This window comes from Pelophylax lessonae (assembly GCF_965119305.1).
Source record: "Pelophylax lessonae genome assembly, chromosome: 5".
NCBI classification, from domain to species: domain Eukaryota; kingdom Metazoa; phylum Chordata; class Amphibia; order Anura; family Ranidae; genus Pelophylax; species Pelophylax lessonae.
The window spans coordinates 299,995,922-300,017,728 of record NC_138772.1 but is presented as its reverse complement, the minus strand read 5'-3'; the positions used below and the strand labels follow the sequence as shown (position 1 = coordinate 300,017,728).

The 21,807-nt window shown below is 37.5% G+C and overlaps 1 protein-coding gene across 1 annotated transcript in view; it reads left to right on the top strand.

Annotated features, from left to right (window-relative positions):
• The window catches only part of LOC309556022 (cadherin-10-like), a 385,953-nt gene that overhangs the window by 299,768 nt on the left and 64,378 nt on the right, over nucleotides 1-21,807 (top strand). Inside the window, exons 6-7 of the mRNA XM_082258290.1 lie at nucleotides 12,157-12,410; nucleotides 18,113-18,249. Coding sequence (XP_082114416.1) covers nucleotides 12,157-12,410; nucleotides 18,113-18,249 — 391 coding nt within the window. The remainder of the gene's footprint in view (nucleotides 1-12,156; nucleotides 12,411-18,112; nucleotides 18,250-21,807) is intronic.

The window sequence follows — 21,807 nt, the reverse complement described above, 5'->3', positions numbered from 1 at the left end:
ATTTGGTGTAGGTACAGTGTTGCATGACCGCGCTATTGTCATTCAAAATGCAACAGCGCTAAAAGGGGAAAATTAGCCTGGGCAGGAAGGGAGGGAAGTGCCCTGTATTAAAGTGGTTAACTATAATGAAACATACAGGTGAGCTTATAGTACAGCCACGTTTCTGGTATGTGTTATCCTTGTACTTAAAAACGGTGGTGTTAAGACAAAGGTCTAGCTTGAGTTCAGTTTAACTGTCAAGTGTCTTATCTAATTTCAGACAGTCATTTTATTTTCTTCAACAATACCTTCCTCCTCAAATATCTCCTTCTTGTCATCCTGAAACAGTTCCTACATACTGTCTACCATTAAACCTAGGTCACCACATGGTTTAAGCACAGGACCATCATAAGAAGTATTTCTGTAGAAAAGCAAAAGCTGCATTATCCCACCCTCCAATTTGTCACAATTACCACCACTACAATACCAGGGTCCCTCCTAAAAACGTTTAGACTTCTAAGCTCTCCTACTCTTTATGCATCCATTTACATTCTTGTCATATTCCAGATTTTGAGTTATTTTATATATCTCCTTATTCCCTGGAACTACACATTTTCTAATATTTGGAATGCACCCTTCTAATGCCATCGTCAGTGCCACTTTTTCTTACAGTGCAAACAGTGGGATTAGGGACTGTAGGATACCATTCAATAATAAATTGTGAACTTGGAGGATGTGTGATCAAATATTTAAACATGATGAGAAGAATTAAATGGTAATCTGTCTGAAATGTATAGATAAATAAATCCAATGCAAAAAATGTAAGCTTACATTTTATACCATAGCAAGAAATAATTATTCCTAAATAATTCATTTTCTCTGCAGTATTTTTTGCAGATTTTTATGGGTTTTGGTATCCCTTGTATATAAACTTTTTTTACTGTAATTAATTGCTTTTTTTTTCTCTAGCATTATGTCATATATAATCAATATATGCTGTAATAATCTTCATTCGTATGTAATACATCATATTTTACATTTTTATTTGTAAATAACTGTATTATGCATTGTAAGGGAAATATAACTTCAGCGATTTGGCATAATGTCTGATAAAAAAAATTATTACTAAGTTAATGGACAGAACACATTTTATTTAGCTGGCTTTCCATCAAACATTTCCTAGTAACGTCTCCTTGATTTCAGTGTGTCAGGGCAAGGCTGGAAGGGTTATCTGTCAAATCAGGTTGCGTGTGTTGTTTTAAGATTTGTGTTATTATTAATTTGGGAACAGAGTGGATGAAACAGACAAATAAGTAACAATCAAGTAAAAAAAAAAAAAAATCACAAATATATATTTTTACTTTATATTTCATATGTTATATACAGTAAAGTTTCACAAGATAGTTTAAAAAATTCACACCACAATTGGGCTAGACAATATACATTTTTTAAAAAAGGTGGTATTTTAACCACTTAAAGACTGCCCGTTGCAGATTTACTGCGGCAGGCTGGCCCTCATGTGCGAACCGGCGTAGCTCTACATCGGTCACGCGTCTGCAGCTAGGGGGCGAGCGTGCGCCACCGGCACTACGCTCCAGCCCCCACTCAACAGTGGGGATTCCGATGCACGTTGCCGGTGCCTTAGATTGCTGCCAGGCACCCGTGATCGTTCTCTGATCGCTGAGAAAGAAGGACGGTCATATGTTGTAAACACAGCCGACCGTTCTTCTCTCTGGAATGATCACAGAGCGCCTGTGATCCTTCTTTATAGGATCACAGGTCTCTGTGATAATTTCAAAAGCCCAACCCCCATACAGTTAGAAACACTCCCCTAGTCTTACATTTAACCCCTTGATCCCCCACTATGTTAACCCCTTCCCTGCCAGTATCATTATCTCAGTAACAGTGCATATTTTTAGCACTGATTACTGTAGTAATGTCACTGGTCCCCCCAAAAGTGTCAAAAAAATGTCAGTTAGGGGTCCGCCGCAATGTTGCAGTCCCGCTAAAAATCGCAGATCACTGCCATTACTAGTAAATAGAAACCAGTTCAATAGAAACCAGCTGACATTAAGCCATGTGTATGGCACCCGGCCGAAAAGAAGGCGGCCGATTGGCCCACTTTTGTTGGAGGGGCATGACTGAAAAAAATCTGCTGATCAGCACTCTCGGCCAATGGCTGAGAGCACTGACTGCTGTGTTGTGGCGAGGGGGGGGGGTTTCCCCCCTTCATCAGAACACAATAACAGAATTTTCTGATGTGTACCAGGCAAAATATATTAAAGATATTAAAAAGCATGTCTCTTATCTAAAAAGGCCTAAAGCTGTATTAACCCTAATTAAAATATAATATTTGCAGCTTACCAATTCTTAGATATGCTACCTGTGTTTGTTTTTCACTTTATTTTTACCTGTTGGTCTGGCCAGTAAGTTATTTTTGTAGTGTATTTTTTTTTTTGTGAAAGTGATGCTAGCAGCTAATTATTATTATACAGGCAGTGGAAGGAGGTCCCCCCTCCCTTTGCCTTTCGCTGACTTCCTGGGCTCTCCTGTCCCACTGGAGAACCCAGGACTGCAGCTGGCAGTTCCACTGGCTGATTATTAAAAATGATCGAGAAATGGAATATACCCAATCATTTCTATGGTCTAAGAAATCGGAAGCAATGAGTATTTTGTCACTTACGGTTCCAGTTTTGTGTTTACTGGCTGGTTACCAGCCAGTGAAGCAGCCGATCACACCAATCTGTGTCTGATTGACTGGTTTGGAGGCCAGAGGTGATATCTGGAGTCTAATAGACTTCACATCTTTTCATAAAGAGGACCTGTCACAGCCCATGCTTTCACAAAGGATGTTGTCTCTCCCTTGTGATAGCATTAAAGTTGATAAAAAAAAATGAAAAATACAGTGTAAAGAATTTTTAAATAAAACAAACAATAAAAACATGTAAAGCCCCCCCCCCCCCCTGCTCACTCAAAAAAGGAGAATGCTTACATAGGTCATTCGTCCCATAGTTTGTTGCTTTTCCATTAGTGTGCGGAATCTTACAGTGTGACATGTTAGGTATCTAGTTACTCAGCATAACATCATCTCTTATATTTTACCAGGCAATCGGGTATTATATTGTGTTTTTGTGCAACAAAATAAATTGAGTGCATTTTTTTCTTTTACATTGCGTTTGAAAAAAAACACTGCGCAAATACCGTGTGACATAAGAAATTGTAACACTCACCATTTTTTTCTCTAGGGCCTCTGCTTAAAAAAATATATGTAATGTTTGGGGGTTGTAAGTTGTTTTCTAGCAAAAAAAAGCTGATTTTTTCATGTAGGAGAGAAATGTCAGAATAGGTTTGGGGTCTGATATAGATTTTAAGGGGGAATAAGTAAATAAAAAAAATAAAAAGTATAAGATCCCTCTAAAATCCACAGCAGACCCTTAGTCCAAACATATAGCCTGACTGGGCATGAAAGGAAGGGGTGAGCATGTGGTGACCCTATCCTGAACCGAACTAGACCATATTGCCCTCAATATGAGTTGAGTGTCTTACTAGGGAAAGCCACCAGCAAAGCACTCTGTCCCAGTGTTGATGAAAACAAGGGCCTCATCCTCAAAACCCTGACCAGTGTCAGTAGGGGTCTATAGGGGGGGGGCTTATTGAAATCGGCAAGTCACCTTTCATAATGATGTGACCTACAGATATCACCCCCACACACACACACACACACAATATCCATAATAAAAAAAAATGGTTATCTAGATACTAGAGCTAAAGACACCAAACAAGCCCTGTATAAAAAAAAAAATCCTCAACAAAAGTCGATGGTTGTAAATCCAATTTCAATCATGATACCAACCAAATCATTGGGGGAGTGAAAAAAAAAAAACTCATGATGTGCCGCACATGACTGTACACATACCGCAATGACAGCTTCCCAAGCTGTCATCAGCTATATAAGGGAAGGGTGCGGGGATAGTGGTGACATCATTGACCAAATATGGCCAGTGTCCATATTTGGGCAGTGATGTCACTGATATTCCCACCGCTTTTCCAAAAAGGAGCAAGTATTCCCTGTAAAAACAGTAGTGGGTGCAAGCTTCCTTAGTAACCAGTGACACTTAGACATTGTCATATCTAAAGAAGTGGTAGAAATATCACTTCTATATATATGATTTTGGGCTCCCATCTAACAGGGGGCCAAACCTTCTAAAGTTCAAATGCTCAAACAGATCAAGTTTAGTCTAAACCAAACAGTTAGCTTATCCCTACCCTCTACACTCCTATCCTTCACATACTGCTCAGTATCATAGCAGTCCTCCATTGCACAAACTGCCCTCTGTTATAACATTCACACTCCTTTTGTGTACATACTTCCCACTGTCATACACTCTGCACTCCTCTCTCTATATACTGCCTTCTGTTGTACCCTTTGCTCTACTGTGATGTATATATTGCCTGCAATCATACATTTCACACTCCTCAGTTTCACGTTTCCTGCTGTCATACCCTCTGAGCTCCTCTTGTGCATATTCGGTCTGTTTTTAAACTGTTCACACAACTCTTTTGCACATGCCTGTTTCAATATCCTCCATGCCATTTTACCTCTTCTCCTTTTACTACTGAACTTTGTCATACCCTCAGTTTTCCTCCCCTCCATGTGTTACAGGCTGTACTACCATATGCATTCCTCTCTTGCATATAATGACCCCTTTCATACCCTGTGCGCTGATCTCCTGCACATATCGCCTGCTATCATACCCTCTGCACTCTGTAATACTTTCTGCCTTCCTTTTTTGCACATTCTGCCTACATAAACACAATTTTTTGCAGTTTTGTAATCTTACCAATCTCATCATAGATAGGACCAGGGTTTGCATATATATATATATATATATATATATATATTATACAGTATGTAACATTTTTGCACATTTGTCAGTCTATAGGAATATAGGAAAACAGAGCAGAATATCTAAATCAAACTACAAAAGTGTGTATTACTGAGTCTCAAATAATGCAAAATTGTGCAAAATTGTTTGGAAAGCTCCTGTCAAACATGTTTGATGAGATAATGGGTATAAAAATAGCTGAGGCCACTTCATTTAGAAATTCTACCAGGATTCTAAGATATGAGGGTGGGGCTAGTGGCATTGGCAGTCAAGCTAAGCTTATTCAGTCTGCAGCAGATGTAAGACAAAACAGCCTATGAAGTAGCCTTTGGTCTTTTCTCATAAAGCTTTCTGAAAATCATAAATCACCATGAAAAACACTGAAATGCATTTTTTCCCACATTCAGATCTATGAAATTTAGTCCACATTTAAAGTTGAAGTTTAGGTATAGATTATTTTACCTAGTTATATTAGTCCAGCTCAGACCAATGTAAGCGTGCATGTGCCATACCTGGCAGATTCTTGTGTAGGCTGGAAATCACTGTAGTAGACAAGGCTATAGTGATAACTGCTAGATTCTGGGTCCCCTGCCGGGCATCTGCCCTGATGCTTAATGAACACAGGTGGTCACTCACTTGGCGTGGGAGCCATTTAACCACTTTACCACCGGAGGATTTTGCTGTCTTACGTCCAGGCCACTTTTTACGATTCGGAAGTGTGCGACTTTAGTTGACAATTGCGCGGTCGTGCGACGCCGTACCCAAAAATTTACATCCTTTTTTTCCCACAAACAGAGCTTTCTTTTGGTGGTATTTAATCACCTGTGCGATTTTTACTTTTTGCGTTATAAACAAAAAAAGAGCATACATTTTGAAAAAATAACAATATTTTTCACATTTTTATAGGAAATTCCCCGACCCCCCCAAAAAAAAATGTAAAAATCTAATTTTTTTAAAATTTTTGGCCAATTTGTTTTCTGCTACCTATGTTTGGTAAAAAAAATCACAATAAGCGTATTCTGATTGGTTTGCGCAAAAGTTATTGCATTTACTAACTAAGGGAAAGATTTCTTTCATTTTTGGTGTTTTTTTCTTTAACCAGTAATGGCGGCGATCTGCGATTTTTTTTGCGGGACTGCGACATTGCGGCAGACAGATCGGACCTTTGACTGACATTTTTGACACTTTTGGGGGTACCAGTGACATTTCTATAGTAATCAGTGCTATAAATATGCACTGTTACTGTAAAAATGACACTGGCAGGGAAGGGGTTAATTTTATTGGAGAGGGAGGGGTTAATGTATGCCTGGTGCTTACTAACGTGTGTGGGGGGAGGTGACTGAGTGACACAGGGACAGATCGCATGTTCAGCTATGCTGAACCCTGCAATCTGACCCTGCCTGTCACTTAGGAGATCCGCCCGCTCTGTTTACACAAGCGGATGGATCTCCAAACTCGATTCCCCGACGATTGGGGAAGAGCAGCGGCGATCACCACTGCTCCTCCCCTGGCCCGACTCCCGCTGTGAATGAATACAGCGGGAGCGAGCCTCCGGCGCCGCGCGAGCGCCGCCCACAAGGGGAGGAGTCCAGCGACGTAGTACTACATCGCTGGACGATAACGAGCCACTGTGCCGCAGTAGAGGCACAGTGACTGGTCGTAAGGTGGTTAAAGAACACTGTGCATTTTCTCAATGAATGTAAAGAGTTATCTTTTTTGCATGATGTGGAGATTGTGATAACATCACCCTGCTCCTCCACTTCAAACAGCAGAGAATGCTATATAATGCTTTGCACTTGATTGAGGAAATACAAAATATTCTTTGAATGGTGTCAGTCCTCAGGGAGTGACCTCCTTTTTTCACTATGTAGAGGGGCAACCTCACGGCACGGGGCCCAAGGCTTTTTTTCTCAGAGAATTAGTACAGGAACTCCCACTCTCCAAGTCACCCCTTGTCTCTGCCCATAACTACCTTCAAGCACTGTCCCGTGGTTCCACCACCTACCCATCTCCCAGTACTACCCTTTTTTAGAGAATACAGAACCAAGTATCCTTTGTTGTGCTAAGTAATTTGTATGGAATTCGTTAATAAGATAAGCAGTATAATAAAACCCCCTGCAGCCAGTAACAATAGACCCCCAGCCACAATAGATTCCCCCTAGCAATAATGGACGACCAGCAACATAAGACCCACCCCAAGTAACAATAGATCCCCTAACAGCAAAAACAGACCTTCCCAGCAACAGTATACCCACCTGCAAAAAAAAGATCACCTCCAGCAATAAAGATACCCCAGCAGCTAGCATTAACAGACCCTGCAGCACAGCCCAGCACCCTTTGACAATACATACATTCAGTGGAAGAAGCGGCGGAAATGCGTTCCCCCATGTTCCCGCTGAAAAAAAGCCCTAATGGGACCCATAAATAAGCTGCGATCACTGCAGTTTAAATGCCTCCTACAGTGATCCCTAGCTTCCACAGGATCATGCTAGGTATGGCACATGCACACTTACAAGCTGGACTAATGTAACTATGCAAAATAGTCCACGTCTAAACTTCAGCTTAACATCATTTAGATTTCTACCCATCACATGACATTCTACATGCAATTTGAGGAAAATTAGGAATTGTGTGGAGCTAACCCTCCTCCTGTCCAATCAGCATATTTGCACCCCTAAAAGCTTTATAAAAATTAGAAATAATGGGTTTTGTTTAGGATTTTAGGGTATTTGAAATTAGAAATTGTTATTGATTTGAACAGAGCTTACGTTACAAATGTTTAATAGTTGGTAATTCTTCAAGTATGTCAAGTTTTATATCCTTTCCTATGAACATATCAAAAAATGAAATAAACCTACAATAGTTAATGAGTTTCAAACTTGTAGTATTTAGCTGTGGTAAAATTTAGAATTAATTGGTGGCCTGGAATTTGTCAGCTAAAAAAGGATTAGTCTTTGGAGACTGAGTAACCAGTTAATTAACAGACCAAAGTCTATATCTCAAGTGACTCACAGAAGAATAAGTCACCCAATTGGCCTAGTAATAGAAAAGCAACTATGTGCTTCCAAGGTAATACCCACGGACTAGCAGAACTATTGAGTTACTATTGTTAGAAAACATCATAAAACAGATACATTTCTCATCCTGTAAAATAAATGCAATACTGAAACTGTCAGTATTGTCCATTAGTGAGATTGTACAATGTTTTCATAATAATCATTTCTTCCTAAGTTTCACTTACCCTGCCATTTCATTAGAAAAATATAAGTGCACAACTTATTTTAAGAAAAATGTTTATGTCATATCTCATACTGTACTTTACGAAAATTAAAACACTATATCATTACAATGTACATGCACTATTTAGCTTATTTATACAAATCAAATTTGTTCAAACATTATCTTTGCTATAATGAAAGAAATAAAGTCCAGACAGCTGCACTCCAAGCCCTGTAGTCCACCTTTATTAACAATTCACAAACAAAGCAGCATTAAAACATCTAGATGAACACAGTGGGGGAGAGGTAAATGTGTTAGTTATGATTAAGCGCTCGGAGGATTGCAAAACCTCTCTCTCCCCTACTGTGATTATCTAGGCTTTTTTTGCTGCTTTGTTTGTGAATCATTACTAAAGATGAACTACAATGCTTGGAGTGCGGCTGTCCGTACTTTTCTGCTATTATTATATGCACAGGTGTGCGAACTAAGCTGGCGCCCACTCAGAGTGTGTGAGAGGTGTGCATGAAATTGGACCAACCTTGCAGCAGGGCATGACTGTTTATATTATCTTTGTTATGTTCTAGTGTAAGGAACCTGTGAAAGTACTCTAGTGAACCAATCTCTAGGCCTGAGCGCTGTCACATAACCTTGAGTGGTGGTTCTCAACCTCAGTCCTCAAGTACCCCCAACAGGCCATGTTTTGGGAGTTTCCCTTAGATAAAATAGCTCTTACGAATACCATGTCATTGATATTGATTCAAACCAGCTTTGCAAAGTAAAGAAAAACCTGAAAACATGGCCCATTGGGGGTACTTGAGGACTGAGGCTGAGAACCACTCACATAGAGGGTGACTTCACTACTACTCTGGACTAGTGATGGAGGGAGGTAATGGAGAACCCTTTGAAGAGATACTGTAATTTTCCCCTTCATGTGTCCTAAGGTGATATTGTCTCTTCAAATTTTGTGTTGAAAATGCCCAGAAATTCTGATTTGTCAGTCATATAAGGTGCAGTGTCAGCGCAATTTATTTTCTTGATCCAGGGAACAAATCAGTATGTCTAAAGTGTCCCATGTTTTACATATGCTATCTAAGGATAATCAAAAATAGCCGCTCCATAAAAAAGACTTAGGAAACATGGGTCATAGGCCTTGTTTATTAGGCTGCAGTATCACGTACCATGGTTATAAAGCAATTTAATTAGATACATTAAAAGTAGTATTCTCTTCTAATGTTTAAATCTAATATTCAGTGCCCAAGCTTTTCTTCTTATTGAAACAAGCAACTAAAAGAGAAAATTAACAGATAAAAATCTGGTATCTGGTACCTAGTCTGTTCATATCATGTCCCAAGAGCCCTGAAAAAGGAAAAAAAAAAAAGGAAGTTTATTTAAAGTGGAACAAAAGTCCAATAGTTAAATAAATAAATAAATAAATAAATATATATATATATATATATATATATATATATATATATATATATATTAGGATCTTGGAAGAAGAAAAAAGTAAAGTCACTAAGATGCCAGGAAACTCCTATGTTCATGCCCAATAGCCAAAGAGCAGTAAAATAGTGGCTGTGGGAGATAGAACAATAAATGCAAGCCTGGACCATGCAAGGAGGCAAGTGTTACAACATTCTTGCATATTATGGCTAGAACATTTTAATGTTGTAATTCTTTATTCCAGTTTCTATCTTAAAATTAATATTAAAATGAATAGCTCTTGTAATTATCACACAGCACTGCTTTGTATTTTTTTCTTTAGCAGCTGTTAATAAATCTAGGACTAATTAGAATGTGTTTTTGAGCTTTAATTGCAGCAGAACTTAGGTTGATTTTGATTATGGAATTGTGTAATTAAAGGAAACCTGTTAAAAGAAACATGGATGCTTGCCTCTCCTTATGGGCCATACACACTATAAGATTTTCTGAAGACTTTTTCCTTTAGACTTACCAAAACCATATAATATGAGGTCAAACCTAAACACTTTCAATGTGTATGCAATCTGTCAGGCCCTTGCACTACACAGAAAAGCTAAATCTGAAGGAAATCTAACCACAAAAGTTGGATAGTGTGTATCCAGCTTTAACCGCCTCAATACAGGGCACTTTTACCCATTTCCTGCCCAGGCCAATTTTCAGCGCTTCTGCATTTTGCAGTTGCAGCAATTGCGCAGTCATGAAATTCTGTACCCAAACAAAATGTTTTATCAGACAAATAGAGTTTTATTTTGATGGTATTTAATCACCACTGAGTTTTTTTATTTTTGTGCTAAACAAATGAAAAAAAAAATGAACATTTTGAAAAAAAAAAAAAAAATTTCTGATTTTCTGTTACAAGATTTTCTAAATAAGTAATTTGTCTCCTTCACTGATGTGCACTGATGAGGCTACACTGACAGGCACTGATAGGTTGCACTGATGGGCACTGATAAGGTGGCACTGATTGACACTGATGAGGAGGCACTAATATGCAGGACTGATGGGCACTGATAGGCAGCACTGATGAGCACTGATATGCATCACTGATGGGCAATTATAGGCAGCACTGATGGCCACTGATGGGCAGCACTGATGAGCACTGATAGATGGTACTGATGGGTAGCATTGATGAACACTGATAGATGGCACTGATGGGTGGCACTGATGAGGAGGCACTGACAGGCATCACCGCTGCGCATTTGAAAGCAGCACTGATGGGCGCTGATTGGCATCAATGATGGACACTTATTTGCATAACTGGTGGACATCACTGGAGGGCACTGGCAAGCATCGCTTATGGGACTGCACTGATAAATCAATACACTGATTATCAACACAGCCTCACCCTGTCAGGAGAGCCACTTATTGGCTCTCCTCTACTCACGCCCTGTCAGCAGTGAATAGAGGAATGCTGATAACCAGCATTTCCTATTACATTGTTATAATCTGTGATTGAAAACTGCTGATCAAGTGGTAAAAAGCCTATGTCATAGGCTCCTTACTGAGATCGGAGATACAATGTGTTGGAGCGATGCACAGCCCCACCGATCACTGCGTGATACATCATACGGTGTCTAGTCATGACAATGGAGCTCCCCGCCCAGCCTATAGTGGAATGATATCCAGGTGGGGGCTTCATTGTCCTGATTGGATGCCATATAATGTCCTTCAGGACAAGCCGCTGCACGGGCCCCGGGGGCGTGTAGCGCGGCATTTGGTGGTGCGTTGTGTCGCTCTGACACACCGCATCACTGATCTTGGTAAGGTGAAGGTGTTAAAATACTAGTTGTCTGGTTGTCATTCTAAACATCTTGTTTTATTCCCTCGAGTCACTGATTCAAAACATAATATTATTAGAGGGAGTTATTACTTTTTCATATTTGTTTCAGGTCAACAACTCCACATTTTTTTGGTCAATTCACATGCATTACAATCAAGAAACTAGTTTTTTTTGTGTGTATTTCAGCATAGGCCTCTCTTGAATTTCTCACATGACAGGTTTACTTTCGTTCCTTATTGCTGGTTTAAAATATCATAGACCTTTAAAAAAAGGTATGTTACCACATTTACAAAAGGGAGCAAGTAGTTTCATAGTTGCATAGTTGGTAAGGTTGAATAAAGACGCCAGTTCATTCCGTTCAGCCTGTGTGGGTGTGTGTTCATGTCAAAAATAATTTCTGTAACCCTGTATACTTTTTTCGCTAAGATACCAGTCAAGAGTTTTTTAAAACTATCAATACTTCCTGCTGACACCACCAATTATTGAAGTGAATTCCACATCCTTACCACCCTGACAGTGAAAAATACCCAATGCAGTTTAAGGTGAAACTGCTTCTCCTCCAATTTCAATGAGTGGCCCTGTATCTTCTTACGCTACCTAAGACATAATAGTTTATTTACTATGCTAGAACCACCATTGAGATATTTGTATATCACTATCCTATCTCCTCTCATGTGTCTCTTCTCCAGAGAGAATAAGTTTAGTGTTTGTAGTCTGAAGAAGTAAAATTAATCCTCAAAATTAGCATACAGTCTGTAGAGCCAAAAAACGTCTTCCAGGTGTGTAATATTACATCTTTTTTTCAAACAGAAACTGGATTATGAAAGTAAAAGGCTTTATACCTTAAAAATGGAAGTAGAGAATATACATGTGGATCCGCATTTTCACTACCTTGGTCCCTTTAAAGACACTGCAACTGTGAAAATATCTGTGGAAGATGCCGATGAGCCTCCTGTGTTTGGAAGAACTACCTATATGTTTAAGGTGCATGAAGACATTGAATTAGGAACAATAATTGGAACTGTAATGGCAAGAGATCCTGACACCATATCAAGCCCTGTAAGGTAAACATTGTTAACTACTGTTTTATACATAGGCATACATGTAGAAGTTATCGAACACAAGTGAAGGGAAAACATGGGTCCCATTTTTTTTTTTTTTTACTTTTATGCTCCCTGTATTGCAGCATACCATGCTTTTCCCTTAATAAAATCTTCTGTTTCCTAAACTATGTCAGTTATCATGGATCACAGAAAATATTGTCACTTAAAGCAATATGGAATCATCTGCAAAGTGCAGAGCCTACCCAAGGTAGTGTTAGAGAGGCTTACAGTAACTTTACAAAAAGTTCAAAGTTTCAGAATGGGAATTGTGTGATAAAGAACTGACATTTCTAACTACTTTTGGCAACAGGTAAACGTTTACACTAAGTCAATAAAATTAGTATTTTTATTAAGCAATCTCTAAAACATTTTAAAAGCTTTACACCATACCATAGGCAACATGATTGCATCAGAGTTCATATCACTTTCAGTGTAAGTCCAATGTGATATAAAGGTGAATGCAGAGCACCACAAATCAAAAGCACAATTTAATTAATTTGAAATATTCAGAGAAAACCCACCCATTCATTCATTCAAATCACTTTGAAAACCCCCCATGGCATTTCTAGCGGTGGGAAAAAATGCCTATGAAAACTCTTGGGATGCTTTACATAATTGTGGTTTAGGCTAAAGACCAGAATCCAACTCAAGAAATGTAAAAAAAAAATGTTTAAAATAAATGAATATAATATACCTTCTTGACTATTTACTAGGGCTAGCATTATAAGGAATTAAAATAGTTAAAATTGTTGTAAAGGCAGAAGTTTTTTTTTTTACCTTACTGCATTATATGCAGTAAAGTAAAAAGCCTTCTGCATACAGCCCCCCCCCCCTCACACCCCCACAGCCCCCCTAAAAAAAACACACCCAATTACAGCTATATTTCTAAATGGCACAGTTTCACCATTCAACAGCCAACATTATTTTCACCAGAATAACATAACATTTTTTTTAGGTATCAAATTTAAGGTCTTTTTCTCCTAAGCTGTTTAATTCCTCTTATTAGAACTCTGGACCTTGTAAAAAATAAATAGGTCTTTTGGTGTATAACTGATTAGTATCCTCTTAAGCATTAGTGTAACTTTTTATCAAAAAAATTATGTAATTGTTACGGAATATGAATTGGAGTTGGCTCTGGAATTTCAGTTTGAGGTCAAAAACCAAATGAGTACTGCTCAAACTGTTCCCTAGACTGTTTTAGTCAGGAACGTTTATCACTGAGCCTCATTATCAGTCCTTTGAAGATCTACTAGTAGAGGTTTATGATGCCACTATATTCCAAATAACTTTGTCTGAGGTTCATCAATTTTTTTTAGCTGGATTTCGGTTTGTCACCTTCTATAGCTGCTTATTAAAGACTTGAGATTTAAATCTCACCATTGTTGTTACCAACTTGTGGATTTTGGAGAAAATTAGATTGGCAAGTTGTTCAGTGCTACTCCCCTAATCTTTCACCACAGTTTGGCTTTGTCAGATGTCACCATTGTCATATTTAGTGGTAAGGGACTTTGTGTGCAAACTGCATCAAGGCTCCTTATCTTGAAACCTGTTTACTTTGTGCATCTGTTTGTATTAATAAACTTTGGTCTAGCATGGACCCTACTGTTTGGATTGCTATGCATCAGACTTGACAAGGTCTGGAACCTGCAAAGACTCCTGTCAGCTAAAGCATGTGGGATAGATTCCCAGGGATTGCTTTTGTTTCTAATTGTTTAGTATTTTAATAAACTCTTCAAATGTTCTTCTTAATGGTCATTAGTAAATGACTGTTAGAGATAATTGTCCAAACAATGGACTGGTTTATGTTAATTGTTCCATATTTGCATGACAAAGGGTTTTATTAGATTTATTACACATTTGTAGAATACACATTGCACCTTATCGTAAAAAGCTTTTACTATGTTTCAGAAATAAAATAACAATTTTATCGACTTAGGTATTTAGATTGGCTGGTTACATTACTTTTCTTTTCTAGGCTTTATTTAATTTATTTTTACTTGGTGACTTTCTTAGTACCGCAACTCCTGTTATAGGGAGTTGAATGTTACTTACTTGCTGCTTGCTCCTGATGTTGACTTCAAACACCTACCCCTCTCATTATCTACAGAACATATAGAAAAAAGTGTTATGTAGCTCACAGAGGAGAAATGGGAAAATTGGAACATTGTTAGAGATTTTATCTCAGTGCATAAGGCATATAATTAATCTGGATTTCTTATAGGATCAACAAGTATGTTTCTGCATTTTCGGAAAATATATTTAGACCAAAAAAATAAATAAAATAAAATAAACAATAAACTGCATCTTAAGACAATCTAGAATATATTAAATCTCCGTTCTCAGGTTTAGATATACTTCATGGTTATGTATTACAAAAAGTAGTCAGGGATGGCAATTTTTCAGCATATCAAGTGACATATTGGCACACAATAAATTTAAGGGGGTATTTAGCACTATTTCTGTAGTCCTTGAGCAGTGTGTAAGCAGGAACATTGATATAAGACATGTGCCTTTGCGTCCCTTGTTTTCAAGCTAGATAGCAAGCTACTCAAAAATTCTTGCTTGATATTTGTATTATAAAAAATGCTGTACTTGAATTTTGCATTTAACAACCATTTACATGCAGGAGAAGTCTTTTTTTTCACATAACTTAGAGTAGAATTAAGTATGTGAGATGAATACGCTTTCCCTCACTTTGGTAACTCATTCATATTATGTATGCATTTAATAAGCACAACTATGTGACAATGGTCAAGATTGCCAAAAGTCCCAGTATAGATATTCAAATACTAGTAAATATATGTTTTACAGAGAACAGATGTTTGCTTAAACTGGTGGAAAATAAAAATCTGTTTTTTTCATTTCTTATTAACAGAATGCAACATCAATAACTTAAAGAGCTTGACTCTTGAATTTTGGCAAACATGCATTCAAATATTGTGGCTTCTACATCTTTAACTGAATGCTGAATTCTGATGTTATTTGAGGATTTTTAGTGACGACTTCCTATTTACCCAGCAAAGTAAATGTTCACTTATCTTAATAAATATGGTGAACATATGTTCCCTTCAGTCATTTGCAAGCAAAAATGCTGTTTGTTTGTTTTTTCCCCTTGAACATAATTGGGTACTCAAAGTGACAAATGCTTCACTGTATTTTCTAGCCTAAAGTTGGGTATACTCACAAATTTCTGCATCCACACAACTGATGTGGATGCAGGGATCTCCCTTGCTGCGCTATTGCATTCCGAGAGGGAGGACTTCCCCATGTCAGGATACATTGGTCAGCACTGCAGCCATTAGCTGCAGTGGCTTATCAAATGCTGGTTTTACAGAAGACAATCTAATGATCAGCTCCTGCTGATCAGGGGAGGGGTACACACACATCAAAATTCAGGCAATCATTTGCTCCAGTTTCACTAACATTACCATCACACGTGATTCAAGTAGTGCTAATTACAGCCACTTTAATAAGATTCTTAAAGAGATACTGCAAGATTGCAGATGTCATGTACCTGGTTATTGGGCCTGACATGAGGAGGAAGGCCTCTTTTACAGCCCTGGGTAAGGAACCACTAGGAGTAGAACAGTGGTTGCAAGAGTACAGTGAGATATAAATGCCTGTAATATGTCCAATAGCCTGTGCAGGTAGGAGCCAGAAGACAGTCAACTGAGAGCAGACAGATGTAGCAGGAAGAGAGCTGGCTTTGTAGCAGAATGGCAGGTGCTTGGCTGGCTGGTGACAGGCTGCAGATGCTTGACAAGCAAGCAAGGACCAGAAGAGAGCATAATGAATTAGGGATGCTGTAGCAGACTGGATGAGCAGGATGTAGAGCAGGTAGCTTACCTGAGTGATCAAAGGCAAGCCGGGTCAGGATTAGAAGTCAGGTATAGGAACAGGAATCGGAGAACACAGAAAGCTGTAGACAAGCTGTTTGGTCTACAGCTCTACAGAAAGCTGTAGACCAAACAGCAATGAGCCAGTGCTGCAGCCCTGTTTAACTAACCCATTGGGTGCCAGTATTGGTAATAGGTGTACGCTTGGGCATGCGTCCACAAACATGTGTATTCATATACGCATGGCTGAGCACATCTGCCTTGACAGTTGCCTTCCTGCACCTGTGTGCACCTGGGAGCATTGTCTGACAACGGATTTGAAATCAGTGGTAATTAGGACCAGCTTTAAGCTTGGGTACAGAGGTATGCCAGTGCTAAGATTGGGCCATGTTTGTGCAGGAAAATTGCTGTGAGGTCCTTACCCAAATCTGTCTGTGCCCATATTTGGGAAATCACTGGAATCAATGGGTGATTGGAGTCTAATAGGGAATGGAGAGACTAGTTCCCAATGAGGATCATCTTACTTTTGACTGACAGCCGATGGCAGTGGGCATATTCTAAAGTCACTACTTGATTGAAAAGCTGCTTCCTGCTGTGTACTGTCAATCAACAGTCAGGCAGAGTTGATAGGCAACTAATCTCACAGTTGCCCATCAGGCCCTACCGCTACTAGAAAACTCCTTTGCCATGCATCTGTCAGTGTTATAGGTGTCGTGGCTGAGGGGGGGGGAGGGAGGGTGCGCATTGAGGAAATATTGACCAAAATGAACACTCTGACCTTAGTGCCAGTCACAAACTGATTTATGTATCTGTCTCTGATAGGTACATGAATTGAGTGCAAGCGCTGAAAATTTCAGACAACTGCGGTCTGACATCCTTCTAAAGGATATATATGAAACTACCCCTCGTACCTCAGTGTCAGGCTATAACAGATTCATGTACCTGTTTCTGACAGGTACTTGAATCAGGTATAAGCACCAACAACTTTTGGTGCAGTGCCCTGCCAGAAAACTAAAGGGTATCTATAACAACCTTTATGAATTTCCCTTTGTGTTACACAGGTATCAATAATGAATTCAGGCAATACAAACAAGAAAACATGAAGAAACATTATAATATAGTATCACATACTCAATATAACATGTACATAGTGTATATAGAAGCCTAACCTCTGTAAATGCGTAAAGAGATGAAAAAATATATAACTTGAAAAATTGCTGCATTTGAGGAGTACAGGGACTTAAATTGGTTTAGAGAAAACAATGTTTCTTCAAATATTCTAAAGATTTACTTTTCACATATTCTCTGTGCTCTCAAATCTTTGTTCAAGTTTAGGGGACAGAGTCTTTGTCATCTGTGGCCATTCATCATCTATTAGACCAGAAAAAAACAGACAATATTTATAAGGAGAAACTGAAGTCTCTGTCCTCATTTTCTTGACATAAGCCAACAGCTGACTGACTGACTATCCCCACAGCAAACAAGGAGTCAGTTACAATAACAAAAAAATGAATAATGCATGACATGTATGCTTATATCATTCTGCATGTAAAGGTTAATTTATTGCAGATGTGACAGGGAAGCGCTTTTGTTTTATTATACTTTTCTTTTCCCTACATTGTTTTTCTTTTCCTTTCTATTTCTTATTTATGTAGGACTGTTTCAAATCATCAATTTAGTGTAGCAAAGGATGATTATTTGACAACACTCACCATTAAATATTTGACTAACATAACAAGATAAGATGTAACTATATGTTTTCTATAAATACTGAAACTGTAATTATAATAATAGTAAAATATCTCATAAATATTTTTTTCCTACAAGATTTTCTCTGGATCGCCATACTGACCTTGACAGAATTTTTAATATACACTCAGGAAATGGATCAATTTATACTGCAAAACCCTTGGACCGTGAAATATCCCAGTGGCATAATCTTAGCATCATAGCTACGGAAATTAGTAAGCTATTTCATAATCATACTTGTTTACTGTGTATTCTTCACTGCACTACCATCAATTGCTTTAATCGCCGAAATCCTATTCTGTGACCGTAATATCTTTTAAAAATGATGTGCTTCAAACGAAAGACTTATTTATACATTCAGCCAGAGTATGTACAGAAATTCAGTATTTCCCTCAGGTCACACTTTGATTCTCTCTGATTGTTAGTGCTATACTCTCCTTCCAAAGCCTTTTATTTTCATCCAATTTCTAAATGGCGTGCATGTAACCTTTAGGACAATGACCTATATGGTTTATCTGCTGAAATGTTTTTCTTTTTTTAATTCCTCTTTGCCCTAATGCACTTTGTATTGCAGTTTTACCTTTCTGATATATAGTATATATATATATAGTATATATATAGTATATATATATATATATATATATATATATATATATATATATATATATATGTATACGTATACGTATATATATATATATATATATATATATATATATATATATATATATATATATATGTGTGTGTGTGTGTGTATGTGCATCTCATAAATTTAGAGTGTCATCAAAAAGTTAATTTATTTTAGCATTTCAATTAAAAAAAATGAAACTTATATATTTAATATAGATGCGTTACACACAGAGTGATATATTTCAAACATTTCTTTCATTTAATTTAGATGATTATGACGCACAACTAGCGAAAACCCAAAATTCAGTATCTCAGAAAATTTGAATATAAAAAAGGATTTTTAATACAGAAATGTTGGCTTACTGAAAAGTATGTCCATGCACAGTATAGTATGCACTTAATACTTAGTCGGGGCTTCTTTTGCATGAATTAATGCATCAATGCGGCATGGCATGGAGGCGATCACCCTGTGCCACTGCTGAAGTGCTATGGAAGCCCAGGTTGCTTTGATGTTGTTGTTTCTCATCTTTCTCTTGACAATACCCCACAGATTCTCTATGGGGTTTAGGTCAGGCGAGTTTGCTGGCCAATCAAACACAGTGATACCATGATCATTAAATCAGGTATTGGTACTTTAGGCAGTGTGGGCAGGTGCCAAGTCCTGCTAGAAAATTAAATAAGCATCTCCATAAAGCTGGTCAGCAGAGGAAAGCATGAAGTGCTTTATAATTTCCTGATAGAGCTCTGCGCTGACTTTGGACTTGATAAAACACAGTGGACCAACACCAATAGATGACATGGCTCATCTACTGGTGTTGGTCCACTGTGTTTTATCAAGTCCAAAGTCAGTGCAGCCCTCTACCAGTAAATTCTAGAACATGTTATTCCTCCTTCAGCTGACCAGCTTTATGGACATGCTGATTTAATTTTCCAGAAGGACCTGGCATCTTCCCACACTGCCAAAAGTACCAATACCTGGTTTAATGATCATGGTATCGCTGTGCTTGATTGGCCAGCAAACTCGCCTGACCTAAACCCCATTGAAAATCTGTGGGGTATTGTCAAAAGAAAGATGAGAAACCCAACAATGCAGACAAGCTGAAGGCCACTATCAAAGCAACCTAGGCTTCTATAACACCTCAGCAGTGCCACAGGCTGATCACCTACATGCCACTACGTATTGATGAAGTAATTCATGCAACAGGAGTCCCAACAAAGTATTGATATAGTGCATACTATAGCGTACATAGACATACTTTTCAGTAAGCCAACATTTCTGTAATAAAAAATCCTTCTTTCTATTGGTCTTATGTAATTTTCTAATTTTCTGAGATACTGAATTTTGGACTTTCACTAGCTGTAAGCCATATTCATCAACATTTAAAAAAAAAGAAATTCTTGAAATGTATCACTCTGTGCATAACACATCTATATAAAATCTAATTTTTTTAGATGCACCTGTGTATATATATATACAGTATAAAGTACATATGCACTGTATATGTAAGTAAAGCAATTATTACACCTATTATCCATCTTGAAAAATTCCTGTCATCACAAAACCATTTTCACAAAATTGTTTGAAGTTATAATGTGGTCCTTTATGGAAGCACAGGTTTCAGAGAGATAAATCTGGTTAATTTAGTTACGTATAAGGGTATTACATTGTTTAATTTACTAATTAGGTCATGGCATCTGCCAAAAACAATGGTCCTCTATACTGTGTCTTGAAACAGATGTTAAAGATAGAATATTTAGGATACACATATCCTAAATATCACATTTAGGATGCACATATCCTAAATATCACATATAAGCATACATCTATCGCTCCAGTACCCCTCTTTAGGCATTGAAGCATAGACATGTCTGTGTACGTATAACATATTATTTATAAAGTATTTCACATTTATATGACCTAAAAAGGTAACAAAAAAATAAATAAATACAAACCAACCTTAAAGAAGTTATTTTGACTGAAATTCACTTACACCCAGTGGAAAAACATCACTTGGAAACATTCTGTGCTGTTGCAGTAATTTCCTCTGTGCACATATAATAATGCAAATAACAAAAATAGCAGAAACCATGCATTTGAAGAAAAACAGGCAGAGACAAGAAAGGAATTTTAAATCGTTACAATATAATATCACTAAAATTAGCAAAGGGTGTAGTGTCTTCACAGTAAAATATATAAATTTCATATTCGAAGAATAGACAAAGCAAATGAAAAGTTACCACAATACAATTTTATGAAGTAGTAGCCACAAGTGAAGGTCTACTACACCACCTGTGTTTTCCTAATATGTTGCGTTTGCTGACATTCTTCCATGTTTTATAGAAGTAGAGCTTTCAGCTGTGCCTGCTGTTGTTTATTGTGAATATTTCAGTAGGCCGATGTGTCCATAATCATTTAAAACCACAGAACTTTATGGTAAAGCTGTGTACAATGTTTCAAGCACAGAGCTGTTTTTATTTGATGAGAAAAGGCCAGATCAGGCCAGGGCAGTAATTTACAGAATGTGGAGGTGAAAAATTATAGCTGAAAATCCTTTTTTTTACAGTAGCATAAAACAATGCATAAATGGTGTTTTTATGTTCCCATAGTTTATTTACTGTGCATGTTTTTTTTTTGCAAAGCAATAAATAAAAAACAATGGTCTGTTATAGTAACACAGCAAATATTTATTTTCAAAGTCACAAAATTGGCTTTTCCAAAAGCTTAATGTAAGTGTACCTTAACAAGCACAGATTGCTCAATACAGTCAACCATCTGTCTTTGTTGAATGGCCAAGTGGAAGATCAATATGAAATGACAACTGGTCAAAATTGCTAAAATGATGTAAAACTCTGAGATTCAGTTTTAAACAGAGAATAAAGCTCCACAATATATATATATATATATATATATATATATATATATATATATATATATATATATATATATATATATTATATTATTATATATTTATAATTAGCAGAGATGAAGTTGTGCGTTTACACCGTTGAGAACAAACTTTTTTGTAATAAAAGTATGTTTGCCTATGCAACTTTTAACATAATTGTGATATAAATGAGTAGTGTGGTTGAGGTTCAAAGTTCACATAATTAATCATCTTCTTACTACTTTCTCAATGTGAATACTT